At 36.8% G+C, this 17,605-nt stretch overlaps 1 protein-coding gene across 1 annotated transcript in view; it reads right to left on the reverse strand.

Annotated features, from left to right (window-relative positions):
* Positions 1-17,605, reverse strand: part of SLCO4C1 (solute carrier organic anion transporter family member 4C1) — a 73,123-nt gene that overhangs the window by 14,506 nt on the left and 41,012 nt on the right. The window contains exons 7-9 of the mRNA XM_059418295.1: positions 10,252-10,396; positions 9,645-9,840; positions 2,419-2,572 (exon numbers count right to left, since the gene is read on the reverse strand). Coding sequence (XP_059274278.1) covers positions 2,419-2,572; positions 9,645-9,840; positions 10,252-10,396 — 495 coding nt within the window. The remainder of the gene's footprint in view (positions 1-2,418; positions 2,573-9,644; positions 9,841-10,251; positions 10,397-17,605) is intronic.

The raw sequence follows: 17,605 nt of genomic DNA on the forward strand, positions 1-17,605 counted from the left end.
TCCTAAATAATCCCTAAAATATTAATATGCTATTTAAGATGGTAATTATAGTATTTGAAGAAAAATATAAATATCAAATTAATCATATCAAAATAACCCATACCAATTAAAATGTGCACAGGCTATTAGATTGTTTTTCTTTTTGGGGGGGTGGTTTCTGTATGCAGGGCAGTATTTGTGTCTGACATTTTCAGTTATGTGAGTAAAACCCTACAAATATCTCCTTGTTGTAATCTTTTTCTAAGTAGAGTTAGTCAATAACACTTCTTAACCATATTTTAGACACAAGAAAACAATACCTATATATCTGCCTCTCAAAGGAATATTTAGCTACCTTACACTTATTTCTGACTCTGTAATATGCATCATGCTCACTGGCAGAATTCGATTCCTTGTAACTGACACAAACACGTAATTTTCTCAGTCTGTTTTGAAACTAAAGCAATCCCAGATGTCTACTGGTTTGAAGAGGTCTACTGTTGAAGTCAACAGACTTGAGACCTCAAAAATCTTCCTGATCCCTTTTATTTTTCAGAGACACCTAATGGTAATGATCTAATTAGTTTAACCCAAGGATTAAAACTGCACATATGGCATCCACGTCTATTAGGTCTACCATGAGTCACCACAGACGTTTCTTCCACCATATTTTTCAATGTTCTTAGATGATCCTTTAAAAAATCTATAAGCCAGGTAATATGAAAAAAATGTACATTGTTTCTCATATTCTTAACTTCCTTCAGGAAGATCTAATCCTAGTAGGTTCAAACTTCCACTGTATTTATTACACATAAGACCATTAAAGCTATGTATGTATATGTACATGAACATACATAGATTTGTGTATTTATGAACATACAAATGTGTTCAACCACACACACACACACACATATCCATGTTGGTCTTAGAAGAAATTTAAAGTAATTTTATGGGTCATTTCAATTATCTATTTCTACTTATTTATATAGAAATCTTTTCTTGCAATCTTAAACTTCTCTTTATATGGGAAAACGAACGCCATTTCATTATTCACCATTTCAAATATTCAAGACTGTGCTGTTTTATCATATAATTCTTACATATCTTATTCATTGTGATGTCTTATATAATAGTATATATTTCCCTTATGTCTTCTTAAAGTTATCACATTATCCATTAATGCATATCATATGTACTATAAATAATCTGAATGTTATTTTTGCCCCTAATGCTTAAATTTAGCTAAGATGAAATCCAATAAAATTGGAGAAATTGGAGGGGGAGATGAACCATGAAAGACTGTGGGCTCTGAGAAACAAACTGAGAGTTTTGTAGGGGAGGAGGATGGGGGTTGGGTGAGCCTGGTGGTGGGTATTAAGGAGGACACTATTGCATGGAGCACTGGGTGTGATGCATAAACAATGAATCTTGGAACACTGGGTGTGATGCATAAACAATGAATCTTGGAACACTGAAAAAAAATAAAATAAAATTACAAAAAAAAAAATAAAACAGCTCACCAACCATAAAAAATAAAATTCTATTGGATTCTCTTAAACCATTTAACTGTTAAAAAAAAATTCTATCTAGGTAAACTAATATAATTTTAATCTATAAATTAAAAATAAATTTGTATTTGAAAACTAATGATATGAGTATTTTAAAATGAATCCATGGTAGATCAAATAAAAGCCACAAATATTTACTATGCTTCTATTATTATATACATGGTATTTAGTAAGAGTAGACATTCTCTGACTTCTAGGAGCATAAAGTATGGCTGAGAAAAAAATAAAACTATAAAAATGTAAATATTTCACTACTATCAGAAGTAATGTTACAAAGATGAATGTGAATAACTGAAAAATTGATTTTTTCACATTAGGAGTGTCTGAGATACAAAGGAAGAAGAGTCTTTTTCAGCTGTGTGCTCAGGGACTTAAGATACATACACAGAAGGGCACTTGAGTGGCTCAGTGGGTTAAAGCCTCTGCCTTCGGCTTGGGTCATGATCCCAGGGTCCCGGGATGGAGCCCCACATCGGGCTCTATGCTCAGCAGGGAGCCTGCTTCCCCCGCCCCACCCCCGTCTGCCTCTCTGCCTAGTTGTGATCTCTGTCAAATAAATAAATAAAATCTTAAAAAAAAAAAAAATATATATATATATATATATTAAAGTAAGAATGCTTTGCATGAACTCTACCCTCTTAACAAATTTAAAGCATACATTATTATTGATAATAGGTGCAATGTTGTACAGCAGATCTCTAGAGTTATTCATCTAACTAGACTGAAACTTTATGTCTGGCTTCTGAATGAAGGAGTAGCGTGAGCAAGGGAAGATCAAGCCCTACATAATTCCACTAGAGGGATAAAGATGGCTATCCATACATATACAAACACACAGCCTCATTAAAGCAAAGTAGAAGACACAAGTTACCTTTAGATGTCTTTTTGAAATATAATTTTTACAACCTGCAAAGCAGGGAGAAAAATACTGGATTCCATCTCCTCCACAGACGGGATAATAATAAGATCGCAGGCAGTTACAATTACTATTACAAGGAGCAGTCAAGTTTCCCAGTTTTCCTGTCCTGTTGACAAGAAATGAAATAAAGGCAAATTACCTATGTTATAACTTTTAATGAGCAGTTCAGAGCATTGCTATATCTTGCCGTTCCACCAATTATTTATTTACTTGCTCAACACATATTTGATTACTTAACAAATAAAACAAACAAAATATCTGCCTTTTCACATAGAATTTAATTTCTTATGGGAGAGAGAGAGGCAGTATAAACAATACTTATATAATGTATGTCAGTGATAAGAAAAATAGGCAGAGTAAGCAAATAAAACAATGTTTCTCCTTTGGCACTAGATTATTTTTTTCAAGAGGTGGTGGGGAAGAGAGGGATGATTTTGTGGATTGTAGGATGTTTAGCAGCATCTCTGGTCCTTACACACTAGATGCCAGTAGTATCCCTCAGTTACGACAACCAAAAGGTCTGCAAACACTACCAAATTCCTCTGGAGTGTTGGCAAAATTTTAAAACTAGCAGGATGATATTTGCAAATAACAGTACAGACAAAAGGTTGATATCCAGGATCTATAAAGAACTCCTCAAACTCAACCCACACAAAACAGATAATCATGTCAAAAAATGGGCAGAAGACATGAACAAACACTTCTCCAATGAAGACATACAAATGGCTCTCAGACACATGAAAAAATGTTCATCATCACTAGCCATCAGGGAGATTCAAATTAAAACCACATTGAGATATCACCTTACACCAGTTAGAATGGCCAAAATTAGCAAGACAGGAAACAACACGTGCTGGAGAGGATGTGGAGAAAGGGGTACCCTCTTACACTGTTGGGAATGCAAGTTGGTGCAGTCACTTTGGAGAACAGTGTGGAGATTCATTAAGAAATTAAAAATAGAGCTTCCCTCTGACCCTGCAATTGCACTATTAGGTATTTACCCCAAAAATACAAATGTAGTGAAAAGAAGGGCCCTCTGTACCCCAATGTTCATAGCAGCAATGGCCACGGTTGCCAAACTGTGGAAAGAACCAAGATGCCCTTCAACAGACGAATGGATAAGGAAGATGTAGTCCATATACACTATGGAGTATTATGCCTCCATCAGAAAGGATGAATACCCAACTTTTGTAGCAACATGGACAGGACTGGAAGAGATTATGCTGAGTGAAATAAGTCAAGCAGAGAGAGTCAATTATCATATGGTTTCACTTATTTGTGGAGCATAATAAATAACATGGAGGACATGGGGAGATGGAGAGGAGAAGGGAATTGAGGGAAATTGGAAGGGGAGGTGAATCATAAGAGACTATGGACTCTGAAAAACAACCTGAGGGTCTTGAAGGGGTGGGGGGTGGGAGGTTGGGGGAACAAGGTGGTGGGTATTAGGGAGGGCATGGAGCACTGGGTGTGGTGCAAAAACAATGAATACTGTTACACTGAAAAGAAATTAAAAAAAATAAAATGACTATTAAAAGTTAAAAAAAAAGAGTGTATGTACTGAAATGAGCACTGAGTAATATATAGAATTCTTGAATTACTAATTGCACATCTGAAACTAATATAACAATGTATGTTTATTATGTTGGAATTAAAATTTAAAAAAAAAACTAAAAATACTGAATAAAGGTTTGTAAAATACACACACACACACACACACACACAAAACAAAAAACTAGAAGGATGAGTAAAATTATGGCATTCAACATAGTCATTTTATCAGTGGGAAAATTAGGGCCCTAAGAGATTATGTTACTTTTCTGTCTTTGCCCAAATCCTGGTTCCCAGGCTCAGTTGTGCTCCGCGCTGCTTCTTAATAGGATGTGATATCTTTGGTAAGGTAAAGGGTTACCTTAAAAAAGACATTTCTCCAGTTCTTACTTATTCATTCACTCAACCAATAAACACTGAGCAAATGCTGGGCCCTATGTTAGGTATCAGGAATACAAAGCTGAGTAAGGTCCTCAAAGATCTCACAGTCTGGGAGCAGAGATGGACACAGATAATTACACACACTAACATGGTTGAGTAGTTACAGGTATTTACAAAGTGTACTTTAGAAGTACTGAAGAAGGTCAAGGCAAAGTCTGGGTGAGTGTCTTTAGGAGCTTCTCTCTGAGCGAGTCTTAAATGATGAGTAACAGCTGGATAAATGGGGAATGTGTAGGATACTTAGGGAAGCTGGTACGAAGGTGTAAAGGTGAGAAATAGCATCCTCTACGGACAAATATGAATGATGCCTGAGGCAGTGAATGATCGGAAATGTAGCTAGAGGGGTCAGGGACCAGATTATTGGGGGCTTTAATCTATTTTTGAAAAGTAATCAAAATAGTTTCACACTGGGAAGTGATACCGTCAAAAGCACGTGTTAAAGAAAGAATGCCAATAGTGACACGGGGTAATGAAATTAAAGGAAGGAGACAAATCACAACATCCCAGGCACTAAGTTATGACAATAGACAACATGCAGGAGAACCAAAATAGAACACTTGATTAAAGGAGACAGATTTGAAAAACATCCTGGATGTAGAATCATCCAAAAGATGAGATGCACGATTTGGTATTTTAAGATGGGAACAGGATGAAACAGTTGAGAGCGACTTCTACTGTCTAACTTGAGTGTTTTGCAGTTTTATACACATTGAGGTTAAGAGTCTTAAAATTTGGCGAAGAAATCTGGCCTGCAGCTGGATATTTTAATATTGTTTGCATAGAGATGTGGCTGACGCCGTGATAATGGTAAGATCAGCCATATGAGGAGCACAGAGAGAGAGGAGTACAGAGGTCTCAGGAGTCTGCTTACTTCATGAATACACAGTGAGCTCCAACGATGTGCTAGACTCTACTTTAAGTGATGGAAATAAACCTAAAAGAAATAAAGAGAGACAAAGAGAGAGAGAGAGAAAGGGAGGGAGGAAGAAAGGGAAAAGGCAGGCGGGGGTGGACAGAAGGAAAGGGATAATAAAACCCCTCTTCATAGAAACCCTGAAGCTACAACATGGGGGCTTAAGTGGGTAGGAGAAGAATCAATGAAACAAGATGGGATTGGGAGGGAGACAAACCATAAGTGACTCTTAATCTCACAAAATAAACTGAGGGTTGCTGGGGGGAGGGGGTTTGGGAGAAGGGGGGTGGGATTATGGACATTGGGGAGGGTATGTGCTTTGGTGAGTGCTGTGAAGTGTGTAAACCTGGCGATTCACAGACCTGTACCCCTGGGGATAAAGATATATGTTTATAAAAAATAAAAAATTAAAAAAAAAAAAAGAAAAAAGAAACCCTGAAGCTAACTTCCTTGCACTGGAGGTCAGAATCAGTAAAGAGGGCTTCATCTAAAGATCAGAAGGTAATAACTGCTCTATTAGAAAGCGAGGGTATGTGAGGGGTAGGTGGAGAAGAAGGAACTCATGAAAGAAACAGACTGAAGGACACAAAACACATTGGAAGCAAATCAGGGGAAGTTTGAAGGAAAGGTGATCAAAGAGCAAACTCCTAAATAATTTGTCACTCTGCCTGGAGTCTCTTCTCCTGATTGATTCCACGGGCTGCTGCTAGATTTCTTTGTCAAGCACTCTTTTACTCACAAGAAAAAGCAGTCTGGTATTCCTACCACTAGCTTACTGTATAGGTATACAAGTACAGCGACGAGAAAAATACTATCCCTTCAATCCTAGAAACAGCCTCTATACATTTTCTTTTCAATTTTTTAAAAAGTTATTTATATTTATTTATTTATATATTTGTCAGAGAGAGAGAAAAAGAGAGAGCAAGCACGTGCACAAGCAGGCAGAGTGGCAGGCAGAGGCGGAGAGAGAAGCAGGCTCCCCGCGAAGCAAGAAGCCCAATGTGGGCCTTGAGCCCAGCACCCTGGGATCATGACCTGAGCCAAAGGCAGAGGCTTAACCGACTGAGCCACCCAGGTGTCCTGAGCCGCTATACATTTTTAAATTTAAATTTTCCAATATATAATTCTCACATTACCAATGACTACTGAGAACATGAAAATATAAAATATGATGAGAACTTCAGTAGAAACAGAGAAATGCAGCATATATTCCTTACTTTCAAGGCTATATAAGCCACCGAAGCCTACATATTTTCTAAAGATGTACTGCCTGAGATAAAGGGGGAACTATTATTAGGAAAAAAACCAATGCTTGCAAAGTTTATTAAAGGGTCTTAATAGACACATAGTATTTTTAAAAAATATAAAATATTTTAAATTATAAAATTTTTGAGTATTTAAAACATAGCATGTGTATAAATGCAAACATCCATATATATGAGTAACATGTTTGTCACAAATAGAATTTAAATGTTAATTTCTTATTCAAATCCAAACTATTCTATAATTAGGCCTCTCCCATAAGCAAAGATTCCCCTAAACCTATTATAACATCCTAATAGGTATGCTTCTTTAAGGTGCTGTTTCATATAAGCAAAGACCAGATATATAAAAAATACTATGTGTACTTACTACAGTATTTCATATTTTATGAGGTTCCAAGTATAAAGTAAAACAAAATCACCACCACTATGGGAACTTTTAATAATTAACAGATTCTAGAAACGACAGTCTCCTTCAATTGCTGTGCCCATATTAAACATTTAAGAATGAATTTATGTAGAATATTATAAATACTAATAGTATTCCCTGAAATAATCAGTATTGTTGATTTTAAGTTATATATATATATATATATAAATATATATATAAATATATATATAAATAAAGACGATATTTCATTATTTGATTCAAGAAAGCAAAGACTTAGAAATATGCACATGATTTTAAGTTATATATATATATAACTTAAAATCAACAATACTGATTATTTCAGGGAATACTATATATATATATGGCTGTTTGACGGGGTTTTCAATGAACTTATCGATAAGCCTAACTCATTAATTCAGTCAAAAAAGCAGTTTTTAACCAGCTGTGATTACACGGCAAGGGCAAAAATTCGCATTGCCTCACTCTACTAGAAACTCTACATTTTCATAACTTCTTTCTTCCACTAAGATTCTTAGTCTATTCTTCTTCCAAATATACTTTTTCATATACATGTGTTTCTTGGATGAGACTATACTGACTAGCTGCCCATGCTGCGTACATTTTAATATATAGCACACAGAGCTAAAACTGAGAATTTGGGACCACAGAGACAAAACAATCTGACAATGACTCATCTCGTTTGTGACATTAAATTCTGTCTCTATCTATATTTACACCTAAACACACACACCCCCCCTCCAGCTGACACCTTCTCACTTGTCTTCCTTCCTGTCCATAGACTAAGGACAACTTGACTGGTAGTAATTCGTGTTTAAGGTTGAAAAATATCAAATAGATTCACATCTACGTCATTTATTTTTCAAAGTGATTAACTAGTGCTAAACTTTCTAGAACTTTCTGTTCTTCTAAAAAGAACATACAAAAAACCAGTGGTTTCTTGGGATATGCTTGGGCAAAGTTTGTAGGTGTGAAAGGTCTGCAGAGCTCACCTCTATCCACCTTTGGATATTGTCAGGTACTTTTTTATTTATAGGCACATGACTTAAGTCCCATTCAAACTGGTAACTGAACCTAGCCTTTACTTTCTAGCTTTCATCGCTAACATATTCCCTTTGCCTCTCTCTCTTCTCAAAGCTCTTTTTATCCTTCAAGGATATTTAAGCCCATACCCTTCCTGAATCTTATTAAATGGAACTGAAAAGCTCTCTTTCTTTTGAATTTCATGGCCCTTTGTATGTCTCCCATTACCTAATGCATTGTTCATTTACCATTTTGTTTCCCAATCTCTCCAGCTACATTGTAAAGCTCCTTTAGAATACAGATTCTGTCAAAAAGGTCAGCTAGAGGATGGAGTCAACAAATGTTGAATAAATGTAATGGAAATGAACTTAACATTGCTCAGCATCTCAATGTAGACAGAAATGAACAGCAGCTACAAATCTTAATCGCTACTGGCAAACTCATCCAAACAAACTACATTCTGTTTAAGTTATCAGAATGCCATATTCTACAAAACTGTGGAGTCCTTGACCTGGATGGATTGACAGTTCACTCATCAGCCTCAAACACATGCAATGAAACAAAGCAGCAGGCTATAAATACACCACTGTGCAATGCCCTCCTGCCTGATCCCCTAACTCACGGTTTAGGATTTCAAAACCAAACAAACAAGGCAAAGAAAGATAAAATGATCACACCACTTATAAGTGAAAACATATTTACAGGTCAGAACAAGAAGAAGCCATTTATTTCTCTATGATAAACATGAACTCCTATAGGAGAAACATTCATATATACATAAGAAACAGTAATCATTACTATAACCTCAGACTACCTCCATTTTAATCTCTCTCCTAGACTATTTTCAACCTACCTAATACATGAATTTCATCATAGGGAGTCACCTCTATTTTTAAAGACTTAAATCAATAGCAACATAAAATGTGAAATTCTCCCTAGAACGTGAATCCCTTCAGGGGATTCAAGATTCTGTTATATTCATCTCTGTATCCCTGAACATAGTACCCAGGATGGAATAGATGCTCCTTAAAATTGCTCTCCGAATAAATACCCAACATTTAGTAAGATGTCAATTATCTAAATGAAACAAAACAAACCTACATTTTTTTTAATAGGAGAAAGTCTTCCAATTTAAATAAAGACGATATTTCATTATTTGATTCAAGAAAGCAAAGACTTAGAAATATGCACATTGTGTAGATAAGGGTGATTCCATCATACTAAATGGGAAGAGAAAGTAAAAAGGACATGCTGATGAAAAAACTGGGCAAGAGCGCCAGGGTGGCTCAGTTGGTTGGGCGACTGCCCTCGGCACAGGTCATGATCCCAGAGTCCCAGGATCGAGTCCTGCATCAGGGCTCCCAGCTCAATGGGGAGTCTGCTTTTTCCTCTGACCTTCTTTCCTCTCATGTTCTCTCTCTCTCTCAAATAAATAAATAAAATCTTTAAAAAAAAAAAAAAAAAGAACTGGGCAAGCTCCAGTTATATTTCAATAAAGAACAGATGTAATTATTATTAAAAAAAATGCACATTGTTTATTACCCTGATATTAATACCAAAAACACTGAAATATATTTACCCATTATATAATTCAGACACACCAGCAAATGGCTCATTTTCACAGTTGGCATAAACAAATACAAAACTCAGTGCAAATGCAACTAAAGATGTGAGCAAAGCAAACTTCATTGAGTTTTTACATGTCATTTTGAGCTTTGAAACAAGGATACCACCTAAAATCTGACCAAGAGCGGCTCCAGGAATTAAAACAGCCCCTGATGAGAAAAAAAACAAAACACAGAAAGTAAGAACACATACAAGTGTACTCAGTTACTCAGATGACAACTGGAAAACAAGCAAACATCAAAAACAAGTATTGTTTTAACATATGACTTACTACCACATGATTTAGAAACCTATGAATAAAATAATGGTTATGTCAAGAGATTAATAAAATTAATATGCTGAATATTAAGATCACCAAATATTCTCTTTAGCTACACAGCCTCTGTATTTCTCATTCATACAACAGACTAATATCAGAAAATCAGAAACTTGTATCAAAATCAGTGGGGTTTAAATTTTAAAAAGTGGGGCTATCCAGAGTATACACTATTCTAACAAGCACTTAATGTGGTAAAGTAAAATTATTCGATTAAACTCGAATAAAGAGGAAAATGGTTTACCTGCAAGGGTGGCTGCAAAGCTGGAAGACAATCCAAACTGATTTTCTATAAATTTAGGTAAAAATGTAGCAAACCCAGTAGTAATTAAGGCTTCCGAAGAAGTTGAAATAACTAAACACATAAAGACAGCATTCCCCATCAAATTCTAAGGAAAAAATATAGTTCATCAAATGAGTAACTATGATTATACTGCAAAATGAAGCATTAGAATAGCAGCATGATAAAATGACAAAATTTTAATAAATACAGCATATTTATAAAACTTCAACATTTTCTCCAGTATAAAAGCATAAATATGGAATATTAATAGCTTTACATATATTACATTGAGAACACTGATATGTGCAGGACCTAGAAAACTGACAGGTGATTCATTAAGAGGGTGACTGTGCCTTATCATATACAGAGACTGAGTAAAGCAGGTAAAAGCAGGCATGGAAAGGTTCCCTTCCCCCGTCTACTATAAATCTCCATATATTAAATCTACCTCTTATCTGATTTATTTTACTGTTTTGAACTTCCATATCTAATAAATGAACTCGGCTATAAGCACAGATGAGAATGGTCTCACCAAATTTGTACTGTTCCATGAGTAAAGGACTCAATACCTAAGAACCTTGGGAAGTTATAGAGTAATTTTAAATGTGGATTGCTAGACTTCTCAGAATCTTTTCCATCTATCAGGGGAGAGTATAGAGATTAATAAGCTAATTTATCTAATCATAAGGTGAAACCAAATTATAGTTCTAGAATATTAAATGCAAAAATATTTCAATCAAACAAAATACACGCATGTACACACCCACACACAGGAGTGACAAAAGGGGCAAGATAAGAGAGTTAGAAGTCAGATCCAGATGATCTAACATAAGAATAACAATAATGACAAAAGGAGAAAAAGTACCTGTATGAAAACATTCACTATTTTGTAAAAGAGTAATAGCAGAGAATATTCAAATCCTCAGATTAAAAAAGATAATGGATTCCTGGCAAGGATTAATGAAAAAACACATATAATTGAGGCATAACCTAACAAACTGCCTGAAATTGTGGAGGGCACGTATTGCATGGAGCACTGGGTGTGCGGCATAAACAATGAACTCTAATACACTGAAAAGTAATTTTTAAAAATTTTTTAAAAATTGGGGGTATATAAATCTTACACTTGGGGTTCTTTTTCACGAGGTTCTTCCTTTATTTGCTTATATATATATATTTTTTTTCTCTTGTCATATACTTTTATCAGTCTTTTTGTTTGTCTGTTTTTGTTTGTATACTTCATAAATCTTACCCTGGGGTCCATTTGGGTTGAACCTTCTCTTTTATCTTCCCTTTCTTTCCTGTCTCTCTCTCTCCCTCTCTCTCTTTTTTTTTTAACTTTTCTTTTCTTTTTTCTCTTGTTTGGGTGGGGACTCCTGATTGCTCAGAAGTGTTCCAGGGTGCACCTTGACTGCACCACGGTCAATACATCCAGCTACATCTGTTCAGTCATCTCTCACCAAAATGACTAGGAGGAGGAATGTCCAAAAGAAGAAAAATACAGAGGATGGACCTTCTGCAACAGAGCTAATGGCTATCAACATAGACAATATGTCAGAAAGAGAATTCAGGCTAACAATTATCCAGGCAATAGCTAGGTTGGAGAAAGCCATGGATGACCAAACGGAATTGATTAGGGCCGAACTGAAAGCGACCAGAGATGATATTCACAATGTTAGAGCAGAGATGATATTCACAATGTTAGGGCAGGGCTGAGGTTCACAATGCTCTCAATGAGTTCCAATCTAATCTAAATTCTCTCAAAGCTAGGGTAACTGAGACAGAAGATAGAATTAGTGATCTGGAAAACAAACAGATAGAGAGAAAGGATCAGGAGGAAGCCTGGAACAAACAGCTTAGAAGCCACGAAAACAGAATCAGGGAAATAAATGATGCCATGAAACGTTCCAACGGCAGACTTATTGGAATCCCTGAAGGGGAGGAGAAAGAAAGAAGTCTAGAAGATATAGTGGAACAAGTTCTTCATGAAAGTTTTCCCAATCTCGCGAGTGAATCCAGTGTTCATGTACTAGAGGCCGAATGGTCTCCAACCAAGATTATAGATTCCAAAAAAACATCAAGGCACCTGATAGTCAAATTGAGTAATCATAATTGTAGATATAATCTCTTGAAAGCAGCCAGGACAAAGAGGCTCCTTACTTACAGAGGAAAGCCCATCAGAATAACGTCAGACCTGTCCACAGAGACCTGGCAAGCCAGAAAGGGCTGGCAAGATATATTCAGGGAACTAAATGAGAAGAACATGCAGCCAAGAATACTTTATCCATCAAGACTGACATTCAAAATGGATGGAGAGATAAAGAGTTTCCAAGACCGGCAAGGTTTAAAAGACTATGCAACCACCAAGCCAACACTGCAGGAAATATTAAGGGGGGGTTCTATAAAAGAGGAAAAATCCTAAGAATAGCATTGAACAGAAATATAGAAACAATCTACAGAAAGAAAGACTTCAAAGGTAACACGATGTCAATAAAAACGTATCTATCAATAATCACTCTCAATGTGAATGGCCTAAATACGCCCATAAAACAGCACAGGGTTGCAGATTGGATAAAACGACAGGACCCATCCACATGTTGTCTACAACAGACCCATTTGGAACCTAAAGATACACCCAGACTGAAAGTGAAGGGTTGGAGAAGCATCTTTGATGCCAATGGGCCTCAAAAGAAGGCCAAGGTAGCGATTCTCTTATCAGATAAATTAGATTTTAAACTAAAGACTGTAGTCAGAGATACAGAAGGACACTACATCATCCTTAAAGGGACTATCCACTAAGATGATCTAACAATTGTAAATATCTATGCCCCCAATATGGAAGCAGCCAATTAAATAATTAAACTGTTAATCAAGATAAAGAGTCATATTGATATGAATACATTAATGGTAGGATATCTTAAACACCTCTCTCAGGATTAGACAGATCATCGAAGCAGAAAATCAATAAAGAAACAAGAGCATTGAATGATACATTGGACCAGATGGACCTCATAGATATATACAGAACATTCAACCCTAAAACAACAGAATACTCATTATTCTCAAGTGCACATGGAACCTTCTCAAGAATAGACCACATACTGGGTCACAAATCAGGACTCAACCAATATCAAAAGACTGAGATTATTCCCTGCATATTCTCAGATCACAATGCTTTGAAAGTGGAGCTCAATCACAAGGAAAAGTTCAGAAGGAACTCAAACACCTGGAAGCTAAAGACCACCTTGCTTAAGAATGCTTGGATCTTGGGACGCCTGGGTGGCTCAGTTGGTTGGACAACTGCCTTCGGCTCAGGTCATGATCCCAGAGTCCCGGGATCGAGTCCCGCATCCAGCTCCCAGCTCCAAGGGGAGTCTGCTTCTCTCTCTGACCTTCTCCTCGCTCATGTTCTCTCTCACTGTGTCTCTCTCAAATAAATAAATAAAATCTTTAAAAAAAAAAAAAAAAGAATGCTTGGATCAACCAGGAGATCAAAGAAGAACTGAAACAAATGAGAATGAAGACACTTCGGTCCAAAACCTATGGGATACAGCAAAGGCAGTCCTATGGGGGAAATACATAGCCATCCAAGCCTCCCTCAAAAAAATGGAAAAGTCCAGAATACACCAGCTGTCTCTACACCTTAAAGAACTGGAGAATCAACAAAAAATCAAACCAACTCCACACATAAGAAGGGAAATAATCAAGATTAGTGCTGAGATCAATGAGGTAGAAACCAGAGATACAGTAGAACGTATCAATGAAACTAGAAGCTGGTTTTTTGAAAGAATCAGTAAGATCGACAAACCATTGGCCACACCAATCCAAAAGAAAAGAAAGAAAGCCCAAATTTATAGAATAATGAATGAAAAGGGAGAGATCACAACTAACACCAAGGAAGGAGAAACAATCATCAGAAGTTATTACAACAGTTATATGCCAAAAAGCTAAGCAACCTAGATGAAATGGATGCATTCCTGGAAAACTATAAACTCGCAAAATTGAACCAGGAAGAAACTGACAACCTGAATAGACCGATATCTAGTAATGAGATTGAAACAGTGATCAAAAACCTCCCAAAAAACAAGAGCCCAGGACCTGATGGATTCCCTGGGGAATTCTACCAAACTTTCAAAGAAGAAATAACAACTATTCTCCTGAAGCTGTTTCAAAAAATTGAAGCAGAGGGAAAACTTCCAGACTCTTTCTATGAAGCCAGCATTAGCCTGATCCCCAAACCAGGCAAAGACCCCACCAAAAAGGAGAATTTCGGACCAATATCACTGATGAATATGGATACTAAGATTCTCAACAAGATCCTAGCAAACAGGATCCAACAGTACATTAAAAAGATTATCCACCATGACCAGGTGGGATTCATCCCTGGGCTACAAGGATGGTTCAACATTTGCAAATCAATCAATGTGATAGAACAAATTAATAAGAGAAGAGAGAAGAACCACATGGTCCTCTCAGTTGATGCAGAAAAAGTATTTGACAAAATCCAGCATCTGTTCCTGATTAAAACGCTTCAAAGTATAGGGATAGAGGGAGCATTCCTGAACTTCATCAAATCTATCTATGAAAGACCCATAGCAAATATCATCCTCAATGGGAAAAAGCTTGCAGCCTTCTCGTTGAAATCAGGAACACGACAAGGATGCTCATTCTCACCACTCTTGTTCAACATAGTATTACAATTCCTAGCAACAGCAATCAGACAACAAAGAGAAATAAAAGGTATCCAAATTGGCAATGAAGGAGTCAAACTCTCTCTCTTTGCAGATGACATGATTCTTTATATGGAAAACCCAAAAGACTCCACCCCCAAACTACTAGAACTCATACAGCAATTCAGTAACATGGCAGGATACAAAGTCAATGTACAGAAATCAGTGGCTTTCTTATAAACTAACAATGAAAATACAGAAAGGGAAATTAGAGAATCGTTTTCATTTACTATAGCACCAAGAACCATAAGATACCTGGGAATAAACCTAACCAAAGAGGTAAAGAATCTGTACTGGAGGAACTACAGATCACTCATGAAAGAAATTGAAGAAGACATAAAAAGAGGGAAGACCATTCCATGCTCTTGGATCGGAAGAAAAACACTGTTAAGATGTCTATACTGCCTAGAGCAATCTATAGTTTTAATGCCATTCCGATCAAAATTCCACCGGTATTTTTTAAAGAGCTGGAGCAAATAATCCAGAAATTTGTATGGAACCAGAAGAGACCCCAAATCACTAAGGAAATGTTGAAAAACAAAAATAAAACTGGGGGCATCACATTACCTGATTTCAAGCTTTACTACAAAGCTGTGATCATCAAGACAGCATGGTACTGGCATAAAAACAGACACATAGACCAGTGGAACAGGGTAGAGAGCCCAGATATGGACCCTCAAAACTACAGTCAAATAATCTTCGACAAAACAGGAAAAAATACACAGTGGAAAAAAGACAGTCTCTTCAATAAATGGTGCTGGGAAAACTGAACAGTTATATGTAGAAGAATGAAACTCGACCATTCTTTTACACCGTACACAAAGATAAACTCAAAATGGATAAAAGACCTCAACGTGAGACAGGAATCCATCAGAATCCTAGAGGAGAATATAGGCAGTAACCTCTTCGGTATCAGCCACAGTAACTTCTTTCAAGATATGTCTCCAAAAGCAAAGGAAACAAAAGCTAAAATAAACTTTTGGGACTTCATCAAATTCAAAACCTTCTGCAAAGCAAAGTAAACAGTCAAGAAAACAAAGAGGCAACCCACGAAATGAGAGAAGATATTTGCAAATGACAGTACAGACAGAAGGTTGATATCCAGGATCTATAAAGAACTCTTCAAACTCAACCCACACAAAACAGATAATCATATCAAAAAATGGGCAGAAGATATGAACAGACACTTCTCCAATGAAGACATACAAATGGCTATCAGACACATGAAAAAATGTTCATCATCACTAGCCATCAGGGAGATTCAAATTAAAACCACATTGAGATATCACCTTACACCAGTTAGAATGGCCAAAATTAGCAAGACAGGAAACAATATGTGTTGGAAGGGATGTGGAGAAAGGGGAACCCTCTTACACTGTTGGTGGGAATGCAAGTTGGTGCAGCCTCTTTGGAGAACAGTGTGGAGATTCCTCAAAAAATTAAAAATAGAGCTTCCCTATGACCCTGCAATTGCACTACTGGGTATTTACCCCAAAGATACAGATGTAGTGAAAAGAAGGGCCATCTGTACCCCAATGTTTATAGCAGCAATGGCCACGGTCGCCAAACTGTGGAAAGAACCAAGATGCCCTTCAACGGACGAATGGATAAGGAAGATGTAGTCCATATACACTATGGAGTATTATGCCTCCATCAGAAAGAATGAATACCTAACTTTTGTAGCAACATGGACGGGACTGGAAGAGATTATGCTGAGTGAAATAAGTCAAGCAGAGAGAGTCAATTATCATATGGTTTCACTTATTTGTGGAGTGTAACAAATAGCATGGAGGACAAGGGGAGTTATAGAGGAGAAGGGAGTTGGGGGAAATTGGAAGGGGAGGTGAACCATGAGAGACTTTGGACTCTGAAAAACAGTCTGAGGGATTTGAAGAGGCGGGGGGTGGGAGGTTGGGGGAACAAGGTGGTGGGTATTAGAGAGGGCACAGATTGCATGGAATACTGGGTGTGGTGCAAAAGCAAGGAATACTGTTACACTGAAAAAAAAAAATTGGGGGTGCCTGGGTGGCTCAGTGGGGTAAAGCCTCTGCCTTCAGCTCTGGTCATGACCCTAGGCTCCTGGGATCGAGCCCCACATCGGGCTCTCTGCTCAGCAGTAAGCCTGCTTACTCCTCTCTCTCTGCCTGTCTCTCTACCTATATGTGATCTCTATCTGTCAAATAAATAAAATATTTAAAAATAAGTAAATAAAAATAAATTTTAAAAAAATTTCTTTTAAAGATACATGAAAAATGTGTAAATTTGTAAATGGAGATACAAACGAATCACACTAACATGGAACTTCTCATATACAACACATTTAAGTAGAAAAGTGCAAGATGACACCCACAAACTTCTAGGACTAAAAGAATGTGATCTGAAAGTGTCCATCCTGTCAGAAATATCATTTAAGATTCAAGGATACTTAGATGGTATTCTGCCTGAGGAAAACTAGAAATCAAATATAATACCCAGAGAGAGCTGAATCAGAATTGAGACCTCGAAGCATGAAACCGTAAGGATTAAAAAAGAAAGCAGCATGAGTACTTTATAGTTTTCTGAGTATAGATTCTGTGTCTCTTTGG

The sequence above is a fragment of the Mustela nigripes genome, chromosome 12 (assembly GCF_022355385.1).
Source record: "Mustela nigripes isolate SB6536 chromosome 12, MUSNIG.SB6536, whole genome shotgun sequence".
NCBI classification, from domain to species: domain Eukaryota; kingdom Metazoa; phylum Chordata; class Mammalia; order Carnivora; family Mustelidae; genus Mustela; species Mustela nigripes.